A 16,065-nucleotide genomic window follows, 5' to 3' on the forward strand; every position below is an offset into this window, starting at 1 on the left:
CACCACCTTGCGGTTCGCGTCACTTCCGGCAGCCAGCAGTTCTTTCGTGGCTGGCTTCCGCCAACCTCAGAGTTAGGGCCTCCTGTCTTCGGTGTCTCGTTGGCCGGGTTTCGGGTCTGTTCTCGCCACGTGGCCATTTCGTCGCCCGAGGGGTGCTTACCCCCTTTTGCCGTCGGGTAGTAGCGACCCGACGTGGCGCTGGGGAGACGGCCCGAGCCGGTCTGAGAGCACCCGCGCGTGCAGCTTGGCAGCCTGGCGACCCGGCGCTCTCCCCTGCTCCCGGCCTGCCGGGGGGCCACCGACTCCCCTCCGACCGAGCGTGGTCTCCGAGGGCATGTGGTCCGGGCCAAGCGTTTTCGGTTCTCGGAGGAGCCGGGCCTGGGAGCTGAGGGGGCCGTGCTGGAGGTCCGCGTCCCGCAGGTGCGTGCGGAGGCACCCGCCGGGAAGCGCATTGGGGCTGGAGCGGTTCTCGGCCGACCAGGGGCTATAGGGAGGGGGGTCCGCGGCTTCCCGCCTTAGGCTGGACCACAGAGAGAAACGGTTTGGTACGAAGCCGTTTGGCAGATTAAATGTCCTTCAGTAAGAAATTTGAAGACCCTGCTAGGAAGGAGACCTTTCCATACCTAATATTTCTTGCCAGAAAAGTGGCATTCTTGACACCTAATATTTTTTTGATCTTGTTGAAGGGCTTCTTAATTCAGTTTCTGGGGGCGGGGGGAAGGGATTTCCAACCCTCACTAACCAAATAAAGTTTCTCAGGCTGGCATTGCTTCCTTTCAGCTCATGGCTGACCCCGAACTCTCTCAAGAGCAATTATATTTTATATACCTCCAGTTTTTCAAAGCACTTTCACATTGCAGTGTTTCATTTTTTAAAACATCTTTGTTGGAGTTTACTTGCTTTACAATGTTGTGTTAGCTTCTGCTGTATAACAAAGTGAATCAGCTATGTGCATACGTATATCCCCATATCCCCTCCCTCTTGCGTCTCCCTCCCACCCTCCTTTTCCCACTCCTCTAGGTGGTCGCAAAGCACAGAGCTGACCTTCGTGTGCTATGCGGCTGCTTACCACTAGCTATTTTACATTTGGTAGTGTATATATGACAATGCTATTCTCTCACTTCGTCCCAGCTTACGCTTACCCCTCCCCGTGTCCTCAAGTCCATTCTCTACATCTGTGGCTTTATTCCTGTCCTGTCCCTAGGTTCATCAGAACGTTTTTCTTTTTCTTTTTAGATTCCATATATATGTGTTAGCATAAGGTATTTGTTTTTCTCTTTCTGACTTATTTCACTCTGTATGACAGGCTCTAGGTCTATCCACCTCACTACAAATAACTCAATTTCATTTCTTTTTATGGCTGAGTAATATTCCATTGTATATATGTGCCACATCTTCTTTATCCATTTATCTGTTGATGGACACTTAGGTTGATTCCATGTCGTGGCTATTGTAAATAGTGCTGCAATGAACATTGTGGTACGTGACTCTTTTTGAATTATGGTTTTCTCAGGGTATGTATATGCCCAGTAGTGGGATTGCAGGGTCATATGGTAGTGTTCTGTTTTTAGTTTTTTAAGGAACCTCCTTTTTAAGGAACCTCCTTATACTGTTCTCCATAGTGGCTGTATCAATTTACATTCCCACCAACAGTGCAAGAGGGTTCCTTTTTGTTCATACCCTCTCCAGCATTTATTGTTTGTAGATTTTTTGATTATGGCCATTCTGACCAGTGTGAGGTGATACCTCATTGTAGTTTTGATTTGCATTTCTCTAATGATTAATGATGTTGAGCATCTTTTCATGTGTAACAGCAGCTGGTGGTGTAGGTATTGGCAGTAGCAGTTTAAATATGAGAAACAGCTTAAAAGGAGTTGAAGGCTGGAGTGGAACCCATTTCTGGCAGTTTCTAAATGCCTGCACGTTGAAATACCCCTTTGGATTTTTTTTTGCTGCGCCACGCGGTGTATGGGATCTTAGTTCCCCGACCAAGGATCCAACCCGTGCCCCTTGCAGTGGAAGTGTGGAGTCTTAACCACTGGACTGCCAGGAAAGCCTTCCCGACCTCCTTTGGATTTCTTCCCAAATTTAGGGAGTGGGTGAAGATAGGCCTTGTGAAAACAGATACACTTTTTTTTTTTTAACACCTAAATCTGCATAACTCACTCCTCAGGTCAGAAATCCTTCATTGTACTCCTGGTAAAATCCAGCAGGGCAGGCATTTTAATCATGCCTAGCATATTTTAGGCACCAATATTTTTGTTGAGTGTATTGAATGATTAGGTTCAGACCTTCGGTTCCTTCACCTTTGATATTTTTACCTCTTCAGCCTCCTTTCCTACCTCCCCAGGAGGGGCACCCTTTGCTCTAGCAAACAAAGTCTTGCTATTTTGCAGTTTAGCAATCGCTAACTTTGTATACTTCCTTTGTACTAGGTAGTTTTCATCGAATCTTCCTAACCTTTCTATGAAGATAGTATTTTGCAGTTGAGGAAACTGAAGCACAGACAGCTTAAATAACTTGAGTGAGGTCACACAGCTAGTAAATTATAGATCTCAAGTTTGAACTCAGGCAGTCTCATTCCGGAGTCCTGGGCTATGTTACCTTGCCTCCCTAAATACCATGCTCTCATCATTCAGTGCCTCCCCAAAGGCTTTGTAAGTTGCCTACCTTCCTAACTGCAGGATTCAGCTCTTACTCAAACCTCTTCTAGGATGTCATCCTAGAACCCCACTGTTCCTCCTTAGCATTACCAGGTTATGCCTGTGCTTAAAATCCTCCAGTTATCTTCTCACTGCACTTAAATAAAAGCAAAGCTTCCCGTGCCCTACAAGACCTCACAAGTCTGGCCGCTGCCTTGCCTCTGACCTGTGCTTGTACTGCGCAGCCCTGCCTCCAGCCTTCAGGCCCACACTGCCAGGGCTCTCTGTGCCCAGTGAGAGGTTTTTCAGTTCCTGCTTCAGGGCCTTTGCCTGAATCATTCTCTCCCCATCTCGAGCAGACCCCTTGCGGTCACTGCCCACTCCCATTTCTCTCACATTACCCTGTTGTATTGTGCTTGTTGCAACCAAAAATACCCACTTGCTTACTTGTTGCTTGTCTCTCCCCAGTAGGAGATAAATATATGTGTATGTAGTTCATATTCCCAGAGAGTTACATCCTCAGCCTATAATAGCCGCCAAGCCACTCAGGCCCCGGATAAACTCTTGTTGAGTAAATGAAGGTATGAAGAATGCCTATCACATGGTATTGCAATTTTATACCCCGACGCTCCCCCCACCATAGGATGCAAACTGGAGAGAGGGAACTGTTGTTTTTGTAATGGATGCCAGTGCCAAGCGCTCAGTAATTGCTGTATAAATATTCTTTTTTAAAAAACAAATTTATTTTTGGCCGCATTGGGTCTTCATTGCTGCGCACGGGCTTTCTCTTTGCGGCAAGTGGGGGCTACTCTTTGTTGCGGTGCTCGGGCTTCTCATTGCGGTGACTTCTTGTTGCGGAGCACGGGCTCTAGGCTTGTGGGCTTCAGTAGTTGCAGCACGCAAGCTCGGTAGTTGTGGTGCACAGGCTTAGTTGCTCCACAGCATGTGGGATCTTCCTGGACCAGGGCTCGAACCCGTGTCCCCTAGCCCTGGCAGGCGGATTCTTAACCACTGCGCCACCAGGGAAGCCCTGTATAAATATTCTGACTTCCAGCATGAGTTATTTATGGCATACAAAAAAATTCTTTTCAGGTCCTGCATCTTCAATATGGAATGTATGTTTGGCCCTGTGCTGTGGTCCTGGCCCAGTACCTGTGGTTTCACAGAGGATCTCTGCCAGGAAAGGCTGTCTTAGAGGTACAAGTGCCCTTGAGGTTTGCGAAAATCCTAGATTATTTTCCAATTTAAGTCTATATGCTGGTTATTGGGTTTTGTTAGGTATTTTTTCAGTTAGGGATGATCTGGCCAGCTTGTGAGGCAGGTGAGCTAAGAAATGTTTTTAAAAGTGTTTAAAAAAAAAGTATGCACCAGAGACCATATGTGGTCCACAAACACTAATATTTACTGTCTAGCCTTTTAGTCTTAAAATGTATCCCATGCTTTCTCACCACTCCATCTGGCTCAACTGCTGAAGGCTTACAGCAGAAATACTATGCTTAAATCCAAAGACTAAATACAGAAGCTTAAGAACATCTCTTAACTTTTGCAAAACCATGTAACTGAAATGAAGGCATTTGGTGCTTACTTCTGGCCCAAAGTAGTGATGATTGTCAGCAATTCGGTAAAGGTCAGGAATCTCTATGCCCATCCTCAAACAGGAAGTGTGTGTTTCAACTGATGCAAATAGTAATATTTATGAAGGCACTCCTTGGTATTATTCCTTAGTATGTTTAAGCTCCTTACTGCTCTCAAGACCCAACTGGAAAATCCCGTTAAATATAAGAAAGTCATGTTGCAGACCTGTCAGGTTTTAGTCACATGAAGGCTATTTATAATTGGTACTAACAACTGAATGGCTGGTTGTGTATCCACATCACCCACTGAGCTTTTAGAGAGCTGGTGTCCTTTATAATTAGCTTCTTATAGATCACAGACCCTCACAGTTCAAACCCCTGTTTAAGGGTTGTCAGAATTGAGGGCCCTTTAAAATGTTGAAATGGGCTGTAACTCCTTTGACCCAATTAGAACTGCCATGACAAATCTGGAGGAAGCGCCACATAGTAAAGCAGTGTTAAATTATGGCATATTTTATAGATATGGCAAACTATCTTTACACATTGACCAATGCAAGCAAGAAATGAGAAACCATTTGCCAAGGTCATTAATTCTTTGCAGTTCTAAGCAAAACCTTTAACCTTGTCATTAGATTGGAGCTGGAGTGAGCCTTCCAGGAATTATGGCTGCAAAATGCGGTGCTGAAGTAACACTGTCAGACAGTTCAGAGCTGCCTCACTGTCTAGAGATCTGTCGGCAAAGCTGCCAAATGAATAACCTGCCTCAGGTGCATGTTGTGGGACTCACATGGGGTCATGTATCTCGGGATCTTCTGGCTCTACCACCGCAAGACATTATTCTTGCATCCGATGTGTTCTTTGAACCAGAAGGTAAACCTTTTTTGCTCTTCTCAGTAGTAAATTTAGTCAGAGATACAATGGAATTAAAGTCTATTAAGAAGTTTTTTCTTCCCAGACTTTGAAGACATTTTAACTACAGTTTACTTTTTGATGCAGAAGAACCCCAAGGTCCAATTGTGGTCTACTTACCAGGTAAGAAGGTAAGCCTGAACAATCCTGCTTTACTCCCAATTTTATTAGAAGTTAACCCAAGCCTTACTACTCTACTCATTCAGTGTGTAGTTTAAGGATATAATGACAATATATCTAAAGCAAAACAGGAAAAGCTTGGTTTTTTAAAAATAATTTATTTTTTTCAGTGCTGACTGGTCACTTGAAGCTTTGCTCTACAAGTGGGACATGAAATGTGTCCACATTCCTCTGGAGTCTTTTGGTGCAGACAAAGAAGATATAGCAGAATCTGCCCTTCCAGGAAGACATACTGTTGAAATGCTGGTCATTTCCTTTGCAAAGGACAGTCTCTGAATTATACCTAAAAGCTGTTTTGGGACAATGTCAATACTGATTAGCAACCTGGCAAGCCAACTGTGTGACTCAGACCACTTCAGCTTGAGTACAGTGGATCTGAAGATGGTCAGATCGGTTGACTTTAGATTGTGATGGGTCACATAACCATTAAAACAAAAATTAAAACTCCTATAAGAAAGAGAACTTCGATTGTTCCTAAGTCATTAAAATAGGGCATAAATTAGGTTATGAGAAGAGGGTTACTCAAAACCTTAACAAAGTGCTACCTTAGAGCATTGAGGACAGTAGGTACTTAACTGGCATTTCCACTTTATAACTTAGGGGGAAAAAAATCAACTACTAAACATTTCATTTTAATTCTATACAGTCAGTAACATTCACAAGATAATTGCACAGGTCTTTCAAATAAACGGGGGAAAAAAGACCAAGACATATTCTGAGAAAAGCTAACACCAAGAAAACGTTTTAATTAAACTACAGAAACAATGGTTATAGTACAGAATATTCATGAGCAAAAAGATACACCATGTTATAAGTACTTACAAAGTTACAAACCATTTGTTTCCTTAACATTTTCCACATTTTAAGTTCATACATGAAGATGATCGGATTTACCATTTTTTGGGGGGGGGGGGAGAGGAAGAAAAAAAAAGGTGTATTTATCATCGCTAGATGTGCTCACTGTATGCTCCGTTATTTATATGCAAGGCCCGGGTGACTGGAAGTGCAGTTGTCAGGCATTTTAATAAACTGGACAGCCATTTGTTTCTGCACGACAAGGCATCTTTACACAGGAGCAATCAGGAGAAAACAGGAAACAGCCAAGCACTCTGCACTGCAACACGCCACCTTAACAGCTAACCAGCATTACTCAACTGCTACACAACTGCGCCTAGTGCACAAAAATACATAAGAGAAGAGATTAGAATTGTGTTTGGTAAACAATCCTTTTTTTAAAAAAAATCAAGTCTTTTCACCTGAAAAGTCTTTATACAAATTTGGGTTCAGTTTACCATTTAGACCTGAAGGTAAATAACATATACAAACAATTTACACCAACTTTCGTAGGTTTTTAATTTTAAGGTATGAAGGCAATGTTGAGTCAATCTCTTGACAGCTTTAGGCTGTGTGTAATGGCTGCACACGTTTCCTTAAAAGTCAGGAGGCCACAAATTAGGTTACCAATCTGTTTAATTTCAAACAAAAAAAGTCAGCACTATATAAACAAAAAGGAAATTTTACCTCAAATATCCAAGCCAATAATGAAATCTGAAGTCGTTCACCTCACTAAATTACAAGAAATTTGAATAACAGCAACAAAATGGCACATAAAATGAGTTTGCCACCTGAGGCAAAGCTTAAAACAAGTAAAAAGTTAGACAAAATGTTACAAAATAACCTTTTCAATAGCCAGTTGCTTGTTCCAAGGACTCTTCAGTGGACTGAGTACTACTGAGTACGTGGGTCCTTTTCCTCCAAGTCTTCCTTTATGTTGCTTGTCGACACATCTAGGTTTGAAAAAAAATAAGTTCAGTTTACCTTCCATTATTATGAAATCACCAAAGGTGCACATGGTTTTAATTTCAGTACTTACTAAGGGTCTGGTGAAACCAGTAGGTTACAGAAAGGTTCCAACCAGCCACTAATCAGTTTTTTAAAGGCCCAATTAGGAAAATTTCACAAAGGCTACCATCAGCATTAGAAGTTTGTGTTTATGTATTCTTGGCCAAATAACCCAGGTGAAAAATGGTAAGGGGGGAAAAAAGAAAAGAAAAAAAAAGAGGGCTGTATCCAAACAAAAGCAACTCGAGATCAGACAATTAGTCTACATTTTAAGTTTTTAGTGTTCAAATGAAACACATTTGGCATTTCAGAATGCTTTAACATCTGAGCTACTTAGGGCCCTTTCCTTTTAAAAAATAGGACCAAACAATTTGAGAGTTAAAGACACACTATCCTTTCCCCACCCAGTGCAATCAATACCTGTAAACTTTTGGTTCCAAAAGTTCATTGCTTCGTTTTTGCAATTCGTTTGCGCCACATCCATTAGAATATGAAGTCCCAGTCAGCACAACAATAGTTGAACTGATTGTTTTCTCTAAGAGGATAGTGCATCTTTAACATTTAAAGACAAACCTGCTCCAATACACGCCCACAGAAACTGGTCCCTGGAGGATCAGCCAAATCAGTTAAAATCTGCAATACTGGCCAATATTCTTTTATCAAACAGGAGACCGCAGCTTTAAAGGGGAAAATGCAGACGTTGGATAAAAACAGCAAGAAATAGTCATTTTCATTAATAGGTCTCAAAACAGTTTACGAAACAGCCATTATTATCTAAGCTTCATACACATCCTTTCTGCAGACCCCTCTCTTCAGTTTTACTCCCAAAGCTGAGTTAGCTCAGAGCAGCACTCCTAACATGAGGAGTCACTTTTATATTAATCGGATCAAAACAACTACTCCAAACCCCATTTCTGAATTCGGGCCATGAGTCTCGGAGCCCCGCAGACATTACCATTTGCTTAAGAGGACACCGCTCCTTCCTCTTCAGGAGACTTGGGAGGACTCTTGGATCGCGACCTGGACTTGGATTCCCTCTTGGACACGGGCGGAGGACTCCTGGACCTAGACCTGGACCTGGACCGCGAGCGAGATCTGGAGACAGACGAGGACTTCGACTTGGACCTTCGCGCCGATCTGGACTTGGAGGTTGATCGCGATCTTGACCGAGTACGGGACCGAGACTTGGAGCGGCTGTAGCGAGATCGACTCCGGGACCTGGACCGGCTCCGACTCCGGGATCGGCTGCGGCGACGCCGCCTAGGGCTGCGGACAGGGACGGCGGCGCGTTAGGGTTCCGCGGCCCCGCCCGCCCGCCCGCCCGCCATTATCTCGCCGCCAGACGCCATTTCCCTGGTCGCGAGAAGAGGGCCCCCGCCCTCTCGCGGCTCGCCGGCTCTGCCCGGCCGCCACCACGTGTCCCCGGCAGGCCTTTGTGAGTCACCCAGGCCCTCCCGGAACCCCGGCCGCGACGCCCACCCGCTTACCTGCGGCTCCGACGTCCGTAGCCACCGCCCCCGTACCTGCGGGGCGGGGGTCCCCGGCGGCTATGGTGCGAGTCCGGGGGGCGGCCGTAGCGCGCCATCTGCACCCGCAACTCGCGGCCGTCCAGCACGGCCCCGTCCATGGCGTCCATGGCGTCCTCAGCGTCACGCTTGTCGTGGAAGCGGACGAAGGCAAAGCCGCGGGACTCCTTGGTGTAGCGGTCCCGCGGGATGTACACGTCGCCGACGCGTCCGTACTTCTCGAACACGCGCCTCAGGGTGTCTGGCGAGGTGCGGTAGGTCAGGTTGTCCACCTTGAGGGAGGTCATGCCCTCCACATCGGGAGGCGGGCGGCCGTAACTCATGGCTCTGAAGAGTCGGGCCGGGGCCCGTGACTGCGCGCCGACGGACTAACGCCCCGGCGGGCTCGCGCGCTCGGCTGCGGCGGCGGTCTCGTCAGCCTAGCTCGGCTCGACGCCGCGCCTCTCCCCTGGCGGTTGTTTCCGCGTGGAAACGTTTGGAAAGCCCTGACTAGGACAACTGACAAAGCGCTACGCACCTGGCTCCACCAGAGAAGCAACTGGGCCGGCGGCCGGCTCCAGTGCCCGTTTATATCCCTCCTCACAAAATGGCGCCCGCGCCACCCGGAAATGAAACCTCTGATTGGCTCGTCTCGCCCCGCCCCGTAACGTCCCTGCCGCGCGCCCCGCCCTTGTCCGGCGCGCCTGCGCAGAGCCCCGCGGGCGGGTCGAAAAGCGCGCAGTCACTGCCGATGGGAGGGGGAGCGGGATTTGCCGGCAGTTGGAAAGCCCGCGAAACGCTCCTTCCGGCTGCGAAGCGCGCTGTGACGGCAGGAAAGGGAGGTGCTCCCCTACTGGGCTCCGCCTTCTTTTCATGCCAATTTCTAAGCTCCACGCAGGTTTTCTGCTCGGACTTCCGCCCCGCCTCTGTCGGGGGGCGTACTCCTTCACCTTGCCCGTCTGTGTTTGCGGCCTCCTCAGACCGCGTCTCCAGGCCCCCTTCCGCAGTTCCTGTCTCCTTCGCTGCGTTCCGCTTTTTAGCAACCCCACCCTTGCCGGAGCCCACGAGGTCGGCCCCGCTCCCCCGGAGCGGGTGAGGGAGCCCTAGCGGCGCGCTTGCACGTCCCGGGTCGCCCAGGACTACATTCCCCAGCAGGCCCAGCGGCCGGCGCCGCGGCTGCAGTCAGGTGACCGGGTCGCCTGACCTGCGATGAGTCAGGGCAGGGAGGGCGGGGCCGTGCTGGCCGCTGCCTCTGGCCCTTGGCCCTAATCCCCCTCTCGGGCCCCTTAAGTTGCAGCTACAACGTTCTTGGCGTTTCTCCGGGTGTTGGGCTCTTCCCTACTCGGATCGTGTCCTAGGAATGTCCTAACTGTACCCGTGGGGAGAACTTCACCCTAAGCCCGGGATTCCACTCCAAGACCTGGAAGTTGACACCTTGCCTGCCCCGCTCCTGGATTTGCCGCCTCCTCTCACCATCTCATTTCTTCTCCCAGGATTGCAGTGGGTTCCCCCCGAGGAGAGCTGACTGCCCTCTGCTGCTGCCGACCTTTTGGCAGAGTTAAGCCAAAATGTCCCCGGAATCTAAAAAGCTTTTCAACATCATTATTTTAGGAATTGCCTTTATGTTTATGTTCACCGCCTTTCAAACTTGTGGAAATGTAGCGGTGAGTTGGAATTTGATCTTCTTCCTTTGAAGTGCTTATCATAATGCATTCCAAAAATGATAATCAACGTTATGTCTAATAATGCGCTTAAGTCGCACCTTTTATTTTGTCACCTACGCTTCCTCGTTTTCCATGATTAGGTTTGATTTCATGTGGCAGACGTTTCTTGTTGGGGTCGTTTATTTCTCTTACTTGATTTGGGGTTTGTATGCTGACCCATTTATATTTTTTATTTATATTAAGGACTACATTAGTACTTGGAGAGTTGAGGGACTAAACCTAAGGCCTAGTTTCAGATGGTCTTCACCCTTCCCCACCCCGCCCCCACACGCCCCTCAATGGTTTGCCTTCTGTTCTGTAGTCCGTTCTCTTCTCTCGTGTTAGAATTTCAGTATTAAGTATTCGGCATCTTGAATTTTTACTCTATTCCAAGTATTTGGAGAGCGACTTTCTGGGGTGAGGGCAATTACAAAAGGTTTTCATTGATTAGTTTTATCTTCCACACAGCAAACTGTCATCAGGAGCTTAAATAGCACAGATTTTCACGGCAGTGGCTATACCAGGTATTGTACTGTATGATTGGTTTTACTTTGTATACCACAGATGTTGCTTAATTTCATCAAAATCACAGACAACGTATTGTAATTAGATTATTACTGATTTTTTTTCTTTATCTAGACTACTTAGGAGAACATAATAGGATGAAGGTGATGAGTTTAGGTTTCATATAGAATTAGACACTGGGTTTGAAATACTGGCTTCAAAACTTAATTACTGCGATATCTTAGGAAGTTGCTTCTATGAGCCCAGTTTCCTTGCTCGGATCAATGCGTGTAAAGCGCTTGGCACAGTGGCTGGCATTTAATAAGCACTCAGGTATTGTCATAATTACATCTTCCAAATCCTAAACAGAGGATGTTTTATATGACTCTCGAAATATTTGGTCTTCCTGTTTTTGTGATTTCATAATTACTAATATATTGTCATCAGGAGTTTTTAGCTTTTTGTTAAGGTGTTTAGGGCCAATTTTACAGGTGGAGAAAATGAAATGAAAAGATCTTCATAAGTCACTAGTATGTTGTGGTTGAAGTTGGGAATGTAATACATACCTGTATGTAAACACTTACAGATTTCTTACTTTCTCTATGGTTAAATACTAGATTGCGGCCAACCCCTTACCCGCTTCCTCCCCAACTGTTCTTATTTGGTTCTGTGTTACCTAACCTAAGTCTGACCTTATATATGATAATTGAGAGTAAAAGAATGCTAATGTCCATTTTTTGAAGTGATTAATAATAATACCACAATTTTTTGTAATGTTTTGTCTTCATGTATACTGTAAAGAACAAATGAAAGAACATTTGATATTTGAGAGATTCATAAAAGCCAAAGAATAATTTACTTGGTTTTATAAATAGTGGCTTATAAATGACTCTTGAAATGATTTTAGTCACACTTTGCCACAAGACATATATACTGGGGCCAGGTCTACAGTAGCTGAATAATGTTCAAGTGAGACCGTTAGGTTGAGTTAAATAAATTCTGGTTTAAGCAAGTTTTAACTATGTGATTATTTATAGCAGTGAAATTTCATGCTGTTGCCAGGAGTTGTAGGCTAAATTTGTAGAGCAGATTGGTTGACTAGGGCCTCTGGAGTCAGATTACCAGGGATGGGATTCTGGCTCCACCACTGACCAGCTATGAGGCTGGACTTTTGACACGTTACTTACCCCTCTGTGTTTCAGTTCTCTTTTCTATAAAATGAGGATAATGATACGTTTTTCATAGAGCTGTGTTAGCTGCTATTATAATTTACTGGTACATTAAAAACCATATTGTCTAAGGCAGACTGATTCAAAGAAACATTTGACAAGACTTCAGTGTTTTGTACAAGTGAAAACTTTAATATGACATTCAGTGTAAGGATATAATTATAAATCCTGACTAAAGAATATGAGTGCTTATTGCAAAACAAACTATAGACTAAGTGGGTTTGAAAAAGTGATCTTTTGACAGTCTTTCAAGAGTTGTTTTTTCCTTTTGTGTGTTGTGTGTGCAGCATGGCAATTATTTATGGAGTGTTCTCTGCTTCAAATTTGATTACGCCGTCAGTGGTTGCCATTGTAGGACCTCAGCTCTCTATGTTTGCTAGTGGTTTATTTTACAGGTGAGTAGTCCAATTTTCTTTCATTTAATGAGAACACCTTCAGCTTCTTTCAAGCACACAGTAAACTTTTAACGAGAACTTGCTGACTCGGATTGAATAGATTATAGGAAGTATTTCAGGGATTTGGTTCTCTACTTGATGCTCAGGGACACCATTGTTTTAATGTGATGGAATTTGTGTATATTTGCTTTCATTTTACCACCAATAAAAATAGCATCCAAAAACCTTTCTCTACAAGAGTTGAAAAGAACTCATGAAGTAATCTTATTTTGTATCAAGTTGACTAATGGGAATTAAAACGAAATAACTGAACTTTTCTTCTGGGCTATAGAACTGCAGTCCCACTATGTACTGAGCTGTTGGCAGAGGCCAATTGCAGACCTTTATTCAATGTCTCAGTTCACAAATTTGAAATAGTACGTTAAGAAATGGATAGGTCACATTTGTCCCCTTTTTGCCAGTACCAGAGAAGCCCTTTACAGGTTGAATTTTTTTCTTTTTTTTTTTTTTTTTTTTGGCTGCGTTGGGTCTTCCTTGCTGCACGCAGACTTTCTCTAGTTGTGGCGAGCAGAGGCTACTCTTCATTGTGGTGCACGGGCTTCGCATCACGGTGGCTTCTCTTGTTGCGGAGCACGGGCTCTAGGCGTGCAGGCTTCAGTAATTGCAGTGCATGGGCTCAGTAGTTGTGGCTCGCGGGCTTAGTTGCTCCGCGGCATGTGGGATCTTCCTGGACTAGGGCTTGAACCCGTGTCCCCGGCATTGGCAGGCAGATTCTTAAACACTGTGCCACCAAGGAAGTCCTACAGTCTGAATTTTAAAAGAAGAGATCCCTCAGAATTGATTCCTAGAAGGCATAATTGGCATTCTGTTTCAGGTATTGTTTGACTATAATACGTTGACCTGTTATATTTTAGCATGTACATTGCCGTTTTTATCCAGCCTTTCCCGTGGTCCTTCTACACAGCCTCTGTTTTCATTGGAATTGCAGCTGCTGGTAAGTATTTTGATGTTCATTTTCCCTATTTTCCAGGTCTTATCTAAGAATATTATTTATATGTTTAGTATATAAAGCTAAATGATTTCATTCCCTTGATAAACTTTTGATTTGAATTTTAGTACTTTGGACAGCACAAGGAAACTGCCTGACAATAAATTCAGATGAGCACACTATTGGGAGAAACAGTGGCATTTTCTGGGCACTCCTACAATCCAGGTAATAATTCTTATGGCTCAATCTTTCCTATAATTTTTTTTGTCACACCATTTTTTAGACCCTGGTTGTGTTGAAAACTCAGATCTTCTTGTTTCATGAGTTAAGTTCCTAGGTACATGTGATGGAGATTTAAAATTTTATGGGATTACTTACAAATGCATGGACCTACCTCATTGGAATTTATGACTCGTAAATGGAAAATAATATTAACCATAATGTATGTATTTAGCACCTGCTATACTTTAGGTACTACTGGGCTCTTGAATTTCAATAATCCTCACAACCCCCTGCAATAAGAAGGTATTAGCTCCATTCTACAGATGAGATAACAAAGGCTTAGTTAAAAGTTAACTGATCCAATCATCTGGATTCCAAAGGCCATGTCCTTCCCACCCAGCTATGCCACCTGGTAGCTGTTAACAGTTAAATTTCTAAAGTGAGACTAACTCTATAATGATACAGCATATTATATATTTCCTAAGTAAAAAGCAACAACAGTCATTCTGTCATGGAATCTGTCCTGACGATTTACCCTCATGAATCCTAAACGCCTAAAATTTTGGCCATGATAAGACTTAACAAATGCAGATGTTGTTTTAAGAGATTGTATATTCTGAAACTGGAGTGTAAGTGAATGATTTCTTCCCTAGGAAAATACTAAATAAAGTATCTCATTAGATGCAGATAACTAAATCATGGATTTTTTTTTCACCAATTCTTTAAAATATAGGATTTTAGAGGAAGGGTAAACTTGTTTCCAAGGAGTCATTTCCAGAGCTTCAATAAGTCGCATGTTTCACAGTGAGTCAGGTCTTTGGAGGACAGTCTGAATCAGGCTTCTCTCATGGGGAAGGAGACAGTTCCATCTGGCTCAGTTGAGTTTTTCAGAAAGAGGGTGAAGTTGATGTTTTCAATGACTTAGGGCAGGTAGATAACTTCTTTAATCATGTAGGCCTCTCTTTCTCTTCTTTTACAGGTAATGGAAAAATTATTTCAAAACCCATAAATATGAAAATAACTTCCCAACATCCTCTCCCTCCTTTTCTTCCCCCAGCTTGTTCTTTGGAAATCTCTACATATATTTTGCTTGGCAAGGGAAAACTCACATATCAGGTTTGTCTTATTCACTGTGCCTCATTCAGTAAGTTCAGCGCAAAATAGCTGTTCCACGGAAATGCCCCATATTGCTTTGTTCACATTGTTCTAGTGAACCGTGGTACCCTCAGTCCTCTCACATTTTAGCTTTTAGTCATCTTTTCCCTTGGATTATGTTATTATACTAAGACTACAGTTTATGACTGCACTTCAGGCAGCATCTCAAAGTGTGGGAGAAGGTTATGCTCTGTGTGAGGAGACTAGTCAGTTGTCAGAAGACTTTTTAATTCAGTTGTTTTGTCTGTTCCCTTCTTTGATTAAAAGAATAAGATTAAGTTCTTGTGCTGTTTTTCTTTTGGCTTATTAGTATTTCTCTGACTGAACGACAAAGGGGGATGTATCCTATTTTTCTCCTTGTCCTAGGTTTTTACTGATGCAGTAAAGTAAGATTTAATGACAAAGTGTGTTGATGGTTATAAACAAACATAGTACTGAACATAATGCTAACTCTGGAATTGTTTGTATGGCCAGTACTATCTACTTTCGTCTTTGTTTTTCTCCCTAGAGAGTGACCGAAGAACAGTGTTTATCGCCCTGACAGTGATTAGCCTTGTGGGGACAGTTCTCTTCTTTCTCATTCGGAAACCAGATTCCGAAAATGTCCTGGGAGAAGATGAATCTTCTGATGACCAGGACCTGGATGTCAACGAGTAAGAAGTTGGAAACATTCCTTTCTATTTTAAACTATATTTTGAGTAGGTCTAGTCTAGGAATTACCAGCCTTTTATAGCCCTAACTGATAATCCAGTGCTGGGCAGAAATGAGGGAAAAGTTTTAAAGCAAATAAGCAGAGAAAGAAGATAAAGGGGAGCTGCCAGGGAGGAGGAAGGGAAAGGAAGGTAGACAGAGGCGGGGAAGGTAGTGAAAAGGTTTGTGGGGGATTTAAGTCTAATCCCAGGTCACCAGCTGTGTGACCGTGGACAGTAGCAATGTTCCCCTGAGTTTCTCTAGGCCTCAGTTTCCTCATTCAATTCAGCAGACATTTCCTGTGTTTTAATGTGTGAGGATATAGGCTCATGAAGTTGTATAGAAAACAGGGCTTCCCTGGTGGCGCAGTGGTTGAGGGTCCGCCTGCTAATGCAGGGGACGCGGGTTTGTGCCTCGGTCCAGGAAGATCCCACATGCCGCGGAGCGGCTGGGCCCGTGAGCCATGGCCGCTGAGCCTGCGCGTCCGGAGCCTGTGCTCCACAACGGGAGAGGCCACAACAGTGAGA

The 16,065-nt window shown here is 44.4% G+C and overlaps 3 protein-coding genes across 12 annotated transcripts in view; 2 read left to right on the top strand and 1 right to left on the bottom strand.

Annotated features, from left to right (window-relative positions):
• Positions 1–72: 72 nt before the first annotated feature.
• Positions 73–5,762, top strand: METTL23 (methyltransferase 23, arginine). 2 transcript variants are annotated; one of them, XM_027080810.1, is made up of 5 exons: positions 73–420; positions 3,735–3,839; positions 4,849–5,086; positions 5,172–5,256; positions 5,416–5,761. In XM_027080810.1, the coding sequence occupies exons 2-5, from the start codon at positions 3,756–3,758 to the stop codon at positions 5,579–5,581; spliced, it is 573 nt and encodes a 190-aa protein (XP_026936611.1). In that variant the 5' UTR covers positions 73–420; positions 3,735–3,755; the 3' UTR covers positions 5,582–5,761. The 2 variants fall into 2 exon arrangements, with proteins under 2 accessions (XP_026936611.1, XP_026936612.1); XM_027080811.1 differs by lacking the exon at positions 73–420 and having other exon boundaries at positions 3,751–3,820; positions 4,847–5,086; positions 5,416–5,762.
• A 259-nt stretch (positions 5,763–6,021) lies between these two features.
• On the bottom strand, positions 6,022–9,244 carry SRSF2 (serine and arginine rich splicing factor 2). 8 transcript variants are annotated; one of them, XR_003427571.1, is made up of 5 exons: positions 8,635–9,244; positions 8,103–8,413; positions 7,721–7,824; positions 6,984–7,092; positions 6,032–6,476 (listed from the first exon to the last, which is right to left on the bottom strand). XR_003427571.1 is itself a non-coding variant. In XM_027080807.1 (3 exons), exons 1-2 carry the CDS (start codon positions 8,994–8,996, stop codon positions 8,110–8,112), a joined length of 666 nt encoding a protein of 221 aa, XP_026936608.1. In that variant the 5' UTR covers positions 8,997–9,236; the 3' UTR covers positions 6,022–7,092; positions 8,103–8,109. The 8 variants fall into 8 exon arrangements, 3 of the variants coding, with proteins under 3 accessions (XP_026936608.1, XP_026936606.1, XP_026936607.1); XR_003427570.1 differs by having other exon boundaries at positions 6,022–7,092; XR_003427569.1 differs by having other exon boundaries at positions 7,721–8,413; positions 8,635–9,239.
• A 192-nt stretch (positions 9,245–9,436) lies between these two features.
• Positions 9,437–16,065, top strand: part of MFSD11 (major facilitator superfamily domain containing 11) — a 24,280-nt gene continuing 17,651 nt past the window's right edge. Inside the window, exons 1-8 of one of the 2 annotated variants that reach the window (XM_027080800.1) lie at positions 9,437–9,861; positions 10,146–10,316; positions 10,824–10,879; positions 12,376–12,483; positions 13,398–13,477; positions 13,600–13,696; positions 14,751–14,809; positions 15,357–15,501. In XM_027080800.1, coding sequence (XP_026936601.1) covers positions 10,221–10,316; positions 10,824–10,879; positions 12,376–12,483; positions 13,398–13,477; positions 13,600–13,696; positions 14,751–14,809; positions 15,357–15,501 — 641 coding nt within the window. In that variant the 5' untranslated portion in view covers positions 9,437–9,861; positions 10,146–10,220. Of the gene's footprint in view, positions 9,862–9,907; positions 10,317–10,823; positions 10,880–12,375; positions 12,484–13,397; positions 13,478–13,599; positions 13,697–14,750; positions 14,810–15,356; positions 15,502–16,065 lie in introns of those variants that run through there. The other variant, XM_027080798.1, reaches the window with a different exon arrangement.

Source organism: Aethalodelphis obliquidens, unplaced genomic scaffold, assembly GCF_003676395.1.
Source record: "Aethalodelphis obliquidens isolate GAN/ISIS:26980383/991018 unplaced genomic scaffold, ASM367639v1 scaffold44, whole genome shotgun sequence".
NCBI lineage: Eukaryota > Metazoa > Chordata > Mammalia > Artiodactyla > Delphinidae > Aethalodelphis > Aethalodelphis obliquidens.

What these genes read in the sequence shown, in the direction of transcription:
- METTL23 (XM_027080810.1), top strand. Translation starts at nt 3,756, where the DNA reads ATGTATGTTTGGCCCTGTGCTGTGGTCCTGGCCCAGTACCTGTGGTTT. An exon ending in CAGGAAAGGCTGTCTTAGAG is followed by an intron (nt 3,840 to 4,848) that starts GTACAAGTGCCC and finishes CCTTGTCATTAG; the next exon opens with ATTGGAGCTGGAGTGAGCCT. An exon ending in TCTACTTACCAGGTAAGAAG is followed by an intron (nt 5,257 to 5,415) that starts GTAAGCCTGAAC and finishes TATTTTTTTCAG; the next exon opens with TGCTGACTGGTCACTTGAAG.
- SRSF2 (XM_027080805.1), bottom strand. Translation starts at nt 8,996, where the DNA reads ATGAGTTACGGCCGCCCGCCTCCCGATGTGGAGGGCATGACCTCCCTC. An exon ending in TACGGACGTCGGAGCCGCAG is followed by an intron (nt 8,414 to 8,634) that starts GTAAGCGGGTGG and finishes CCCTGTCCGCAG; the next exon opens with CCCTAGGCGGCGTCGCCGCA.